The sequence below is a fragment of the Octopus sinensis genome, linkage group LG3 (genome assembly GCF_006345805.1).
Source record: "Octopus sinensis linkage group LG3, ASM634580v1, whole genome shotgun sequence".
Lineage (NCBI taxonomy): Eukaryota > Metazoa > Mollusca > Cephalopoda > Octopoda > Octopodidae > Octopus > Octopus sinensis.
This window is the reverse complement of record NC_042999.1, coordinates 71,963,774-71,971,273: the sequence shown is the minus strand read 5'-3', so window position 1 is coordinate 71,971,273 and position 7,500 is coordinate 71,963,774. Positions and strand designations below refer to the sequence as shown.

The window sequence follows — 7,500 nt, the reverse complement described above, 5'->3', positions numbered from 1 at the left end:
CATGCCTTATATTCTTTATGTTCTAGTTCTTTCTTCTCACCATTTCATTCCTTCTGCTCCTCATCATCTATTTTTTTTTGTCTATTTAATCTCCTTTACTCTACCAGCTTAAAGCTGGATGTTCATCGCGCACCGCACCATCTAAACTTACAAGATATAGTATATCCTGACCTCCTCATCTTTCGTCAATGCTACACAACTGGACTGAACATAACACCTCATCATTGGGGAGCAAATTTCTTACAAGCGCATCTACGCCTGCGCCATGCATACATAGATACATACAGGCATATCCAATAGGTTTATGCCCAGTTTCTGCCTCACAAATTCCACTCACAAGCTATTGGTAAACCACAAAGAAAGTATTTCTAATACATTCTGTGCTCACAGTAAATTAAGCAAACACACGAAACAAGCACATGATATTTAGTGTGAGGAAGTGTATTGGAGGAAATGGTACATAGTAGATAAGAAAAAATAAATCATTAAAACCGTATAAAAATCTGATAAATATACTTACGGCATTGTTTTAAATGAGAATAATCGGCACATCCAAGTCTGTCAGTGTTTGGCCCTTTAAAACATCGTAAATAACCAGGAATGCATTGACCGTTGTCACATTTAAATTCGTCTCGTTTACATGGCCTCAGCTCTGAAAGGAAGTTTAATTAAAAAAAATGAAAAACGAAATATATACAATCGGTTCAAGGCACATGTTTGTCTTCTTCGTAAAGTAATAATAGTAAATCGATTATTGACTCAGGCAGTAGGACCAGATCAAAATAATGGACGGCGTAAATCAAATACTGCTAATTATAGCATAGAATTTGTGGAGGAAAGGCACACACACACACACACACACACACACACACACACACACGCGCGCGCGTGCGCACACACTTATACACAAACACACAAAGATATATATATATATACATACATACATATATATGTATATGCATCCTGATATAGAAACGCAAGCATGAAACATAGAAAGATGACGCATACACACACTTATAACTATATTTACATATATTACTAATACATAATATATACATATATACATATATGCAAATATGCATATGTTTTATAAACTCATTTGTGATACACACACACGCATACACATAAACGATTGCGTGTTGTTGTATGAATTAAGGTGTGTAAAATTTAAAAAAAAATCAATCGTGTATGGACTTCACGAATGTAAGGTTATTGTTAAAGTGTGGCATGAAGTCTTATCATCATAAAAACAAAAGATATGATTGTTCGTGAAACTGTACTTAACTCACACAACATAATTAGAGGAGGGAGTTCTTTCTTTCTCTCTCTCTCTCTCTCTGACACACACACACACACACACACACACACACACACACACACACACACACACACAAACAAAATATACCCATAGTCATTTGAGCGTACTAGAGGCTTAAAATGATGCGTATATACTTATACACACATATTTATATATTTGTGCACATATATTTATATAGTTGTGCACATATATTTATATATTTGTGCACATATATTTATATAGTTGTGCACGCACACATACAGATGCACACACACATACATATATATAAACGTACGTATATTTAAATACATAACTGTGTATCTATATGGATATGCATATAAATGTACACGTGGACGTACATGCACATATATCTATTTATGCGTATTCAAATATATAATTATATATTTGCGCATACACCCACACATAATATACATATATATGTGCGTGTATACATACATACATATATATATATATATATATATATATATATATATATATATATATATATATATATATATATATATGTACATATAAATGCACACATAGAGTTACACACACACATATACAGGGAAAGTTAGAAGAAAAGAGCGAAAATGCACATTGGAAATCAAAAACAGTAAGGTTTTTTTTATGAAAAGTAACAATAGATATATAAAATTAGATGAACTGGGGTAGGAATAAAAGTAATATAAGTCATTATTGTGAATTGTTAAAGAGATTCAAAAACATACCGGTTTCGTAAAATTAGTATTCACTGACTTTGAATGCGCACCGATTACCGAACGGTGTCGGGTTTACTAGTCCCTGAGTAAAACGATTATGTGTAAGGGATGTAAGTAGGTCTGGATTTGGTGCAATTAGGGTAGATATAATACTGTAATGTAAATTGCGTATTGGATGTATGGGAGTTAGTGGTATTAATTGAAGGGTTGGTATTATCCTGTGTTATGTTATGTGTTCAAATTGAGTTGTGGGAGATATTTATTGAAGAAAGTTGTCTCTTTATTCATTCTTTGCTGTACGTAGCAGTTCTGTGAACATTGATAGAAGGGGAAATTTAGGAAATTAGGATTAAAGTTCCTAGCACACCTTTATATGTTCTCACTGACCTGTATCTGTTTGTATTGGAAGTGGCAGATTTGTTCTGTGCGGAGGGTGGTTCTTCGACGGAATGATATTCCTGTTTGGCCAATATACTGATTACCACACCCTAAGCAGGTAATGACATAGATTAGGTTTTCCGAGACATAGGTGAAATTTGATTTAATCTTAAATATTTTACCTTAAAGTGGAACGCTGAACCCTACAAAAGATAGGGGCATATGCCACAGTTAGGTCGACCACATTTTGTTTTACTTTTGGTTCCGTTTTTAATGGATATAGTCTTGCGTTGGTTAATATTTTAAAAATGATTTTGGTTGCATTTCGCTTTTGATAATTTTGTGTGAGCGTAAACTTTTGTTCATTGTTTTATCACCTGTGAGGATGGGTACATTTTGGATGATAATGTTAAAGACTTCATTGTTTCTAGGGTTATGTGTGGAGATGTATGGGAGATGTCTGTTGTAGTATTTCGGTTGACTTTCCTTAATGTTCGTATGTCTATTTCCTTTGCTCGTTTAATGCAATCATTTATTAATGATATTGGGTAATGTCTTTTGATTAGTATTGTTCTGAGTTCAAGGAGTCTTCGTTCACGAGTATAGGTGTCCGAAACTATGGCACAGATTCTTTTCGCTAGATTATATGGTATATTAAGTTTTATGTGTTTGGGGTGGCATGAGTTAAATAATAGGTATTGTTTTGAATCTGTGTGTTTATAGAAGATGTCTGTTTCGACGTGGTTATTGACTATTATAATTATAATGTCAAGAAAAGGGAGTTGTTTATTGCTGTGCTCCAAGGTGAGTTGTATGTTCCTATTGATATTGTTGAGCATTATTTTGAAATCGAGGCGTTTGACCATGCTATCGGTCTAAAGTATAAAGCAATCGTCCAAATACCACTTCCAGCTCTCCTTTAAATAGCAATGAAATGAGGTACCATATTTTTGTGGTGATGATTGGTATATTGTAAGTTCTAGGTAACCCATTACAAGATTCCCAATCACTGGTGCAGCTCGAGTTCCCATTGCAATTCCATATTTTTGTCGATAGTAAACTATATCGAACATGAAATAGTTGTTCTGTAGGATAGCTGCAATTATGAAGCTGTAGTTGATACCTCCTGGAATCTCTTCTAGGTATTTTTCTAACCAGAAGGTGATTGCTTCTATACCATAATCGTGTGGGATATTGGTGTACAGGTTCACCACATCGAATGATACAAACAGGCTTTCTTCATTTATTGTCTTCGGGAGGTGGTTAAGCATGTCTAAGTCATCCCTGATGAATCTTTTCACATATTTTAGAAAAGGTTTGAGTAAGATGTCGAGGAAGTTGCTCAAACGGTGGGTTTCACAAGCAGGGCCAGCAATGATGGGTCTAAGTTTCAGGTCAGCAGCGGAGGAACATTAATGCATTGCCTTGGCGAAACTTTGCAAGATTTACAAATATGTAGATTTTTGTGTATTTTAGGTAATCCCAAGAATAGACTTGGTCTGTATTGAAAATTGGATAAATAGTCAATTTCTTTTTTAGTGAGGCCCTTTCCATGTATTTGAAGTAAGGAGGATTTAAGTTTTTAAGTGACTTCTGTGGGTTGTATTGTACTATCTTAGTAAATATTGTTTTCCAGCATGGAGAGTATTAATTTTTTGTAGTACTCTGTGTCCATCACTAATACCACACTTCCTTTGTCGGCTTCTTTAATGATCAGGTTTATATCATGCTTTAACTCGATTATGTGTTTCCATTCATTTGTGTTAAGATTGGATTTAATTCGTTGTTTCGTAGAGTATTAAAAGGAAAATTGGTAATGTGTTCACAAAAAGCATCAAGTGCGTTATTTCTGCCTTTTGTACGAAAGTATTCGCTTTTGTTTTTTACTATTGAGTCATCTTCGCTGATGTAGTTGTGAAGTGCTTCTGTGAGGCGTAATTTTCAGCAGAAATCCATAGTGTTATCCTTAATTTCATTCGGGTTCGATCTGCGAAAGGTTGGTGTAAATTTTAAATCTCTTTTAGTCTGTGTAATACTTATTTTCGGTTGTTTTTGTACATTTTGTTCCATTTTACATCTCTGTTTCTCTAATTTAGGTCTAAAAGTGCTTGTAGTACGTGGGTGGTTGTCGAAAGTCTGTATTGTGCTTGGTTTACTGAAGCGAAAATGGGTGTAATGTGTCTGTGGTAGTATGTTTGTGGTGGAGTGACAGTGTAGCGGACTAGATTATGGTTGTACTGAGGGTTCTTATATTGTCTATGGTTGATGTGGGTTAAATTTATTTTTGATATAGTAATGTGGGTGGAGGGAGAAGTTATGTGGTGTCTCGTTGAATGCTTGAAGTATTCGTGTTGAGGTTTAAGTCTCGGAGGCAAGTTCTTCCATTGATTGAGATGATGTGGGTAGATTGGTGGGTATTGGTTCCCGAAACTTTAGGTTAGCCTGGAGATTTATTTTTGGGTGTAAGAGAGGTTAGGGTTAGGGCTAGCGGACAGAAAGATTTACCGTTATTATAGGAGAAGGATCTAGATAGAATATTTCATTCCAAATCAAATTGTTTGTTATGTTCCTTTTGATACCAAATTAATTTATGAAGCCCAGTATTATTACGTTTATTGATATGTCTAAATGTAGAGTAATGGTTAGATATTCTTTTTGACAACTGAAACGATGAACTACCTATGTAAATAAAGACAACAGAACCGGAAGAAATTTTACATTGATAAACAGAGTTTCTAGTCTCAGAATTACTGCTAAAGAAACGAATACGATTCGAATTTATATCAGAAATATTAATATTGTTGTTATTATTGTTCAAAGAATGGTTAGCGTTAATAATATCAATCTTATTATTTTCATTAAGTGGATTTGTAATCAACAACTTATTGCTATGCAAGGAGATGATTTGTGAAAGGATTTTGGTCCTTGAAAACCCTATTCTAATTTGGTGTGATTGATTATGGAATGGTATCTTGAATTTATTTGGGAAATTTTTATCTATAGCTTCACGAAACTAGTAAGGGAGGTTGGATTTGAGCTGCTTACCATATGGAATTATCAACCAAACGGTTTTACTAGGACACCTTTTTATTAGGATGATTATCTTTAAAAGTTCTAGACTTATTTTTATTACATATAAAGGGTCATAAGTACTGTTTACCACCCTTAATGTCAATAGGGTTAATATAGGTAATTTTTTCTTTATAGCCTGCTTTAAGCAAGGCAGAATTATAAAATTCGGCTTTATCTTTGAAGATATCAATATTAGTAGATAATATAGAAAGTCTAAGTGAAATATTTCTTACTAAATTACTTGTAATAGCCTTTAAGTGATTACTGAAAGAGCTAATAAATTTCTCTTTCTCCAAATTGCCTTTGACGTTAACTCTATTAACGATCGATTTTTTAAAAAATAACTTGCATGCATATATATATGCATGCAGCACACGTGGTATTTAGGTACGTATTTGCTCCATAGCTAAGAATTATCTTAGGCGATCCCACTGATGAAGTACAAATGACTAATTAATTTATTTGTTCATTAATACAGATACTCGAGTTTGGAATTAACTATAAATAATTCTTGGTTTCATTCTATTTGGAATACATTTTCTTTGTGTTTTAGGTTTGTCTGTCCTCTCTAGCATGTAAGGCATCCTGTAAAGGGTCACCTCTCTGTGTATAAATACTATACACTTTATCACATACGCGGTAACCGCATTCGGTTAAAATGGCTTATTGAAGTGTTTTGTTTCTCTCTTTTTCTCTGGCGAGATGATTGCATTGTTTAACCTCATTTTATTTCCTCCGGAATAATATCAATGTTTTCTTAGAAACATATATCACATGTATAAAGACTTGAATAACACCTGCGTTTGGCTCCATTTCTTGATTTATGTCTCTATGTAATATATATTTATGTGTGTGTGTGTGTGTGCGTGTGTGTGTGTGTGTGTGTGTGTGTGTGTGTGTGTGTGTGTGTGTCTGTGCCTGCGCGCGCGTGTGTGTGTGTAGAAAGAAGTGTATTCCCTCGCAGACAAAACTATGGGAGAGTTTGTTTTGGGATTTGAAAGTGTACCTGAATCTAAATCGTGCAGTCGTTTTTAAATTTTGAAAAATATTTATTCTCATACCAAACAATTTTTTACTTAGCAATGGCACAAACATATAAATAAAAAGGTGTAGGAGAGTTTTAATTTATATAGTTTTAGGTCCCCCGGGTTAGGTGTGTGTATGTATGTCTTTGGTGGTTTTTAATGGTTTCATTTATAATTTGGCTTTTATGAATTTTGGCAGACCATAGATGAGGCTAGGCTTGCATTTAAAGTTTGTTAGAAAGTCAATCTCTGTGGTTATTAGTTCCTTTTCATGGGTTTTAATTAGTGAAGATAGAGTTTTCATTATTTTTTGCGGGGTGTAGTTGGTGATTTTTTCATAATGTTGATTGTCATCAAGCAAGGAAATTACAAGATTTCTATAGTATGATGTATCCATTATTACAACTGCACTTCCCTTGTCTGCTTCCTTAATGGTTATATCTTCATCATTTTGAAGTTCTATCAGTTCCTTCCATTGTGAAGTGTTAAAATTTGAGTTAACTGTCTGTTTATGTATAGTATGGTAGGGAAAGTTCTCAATGTGGCTGCAGAATTCGTCAATATCTTTAGTTCTTCCTCTGTGGGGGATGTGTTCACTTTTGTTCTTGACTAGTGATTCATCTTCAGTATTGAAACTGGTTGATGCTTCTGCTAGTCTTAATTTTCTGCAAAATTCTGTTATATTATCCTTGATTTCATTTAAGTTGGCTCTGCGTGGAGTTGGCGTAAATTTGAGCCCTTTTGAGAGGATTTTGACAGAATTTTGCAGAAAATTGAGACTAGCAGAAGCATCAACCAGTTTCACTACTGAAGATGAATCAAAAAGTAGGTATTGTTTGGCGTCGGTGGCTTTGTAAAAAATTTCTGTTTCTATTTTAAGGTTAATTTTTTAAATTAGTATATCTAAGAATGGAAACTCCTTTTGGTTGTATTCCATTGTGAACTGTATATTTGGGTTGATGCTGTTCAATAGGATTTTGAATTTTAGGAGTTTATCTGTGTTTTC

General features: G+C 34.0%; 1 protein-coding gene across 2 annotated transcripts in view; it reads right to left on the bottom strand.

The window, feature by feature from the left end:
* Positions 1 to 7,500, bottom strand: part of LOC115209347 (G-protein coupled receptor GRL101) — an 804,611-nt gene that overhangs the window by 128,603 nt on the left and 668,508 nt on the right. For both annotated transcript variants that reach the window (XM_029777716.2, XM_036501082.1), the window contains exon 12: positions 521 to 652. In XM_029777716.2, the coding sequence (XP_029633576.2) occupies positions 521 to 652 (132 nt within the window). The remainder of the gene's footprint in view (positions 1 to 520; positions 653 to 7,500) is intronic.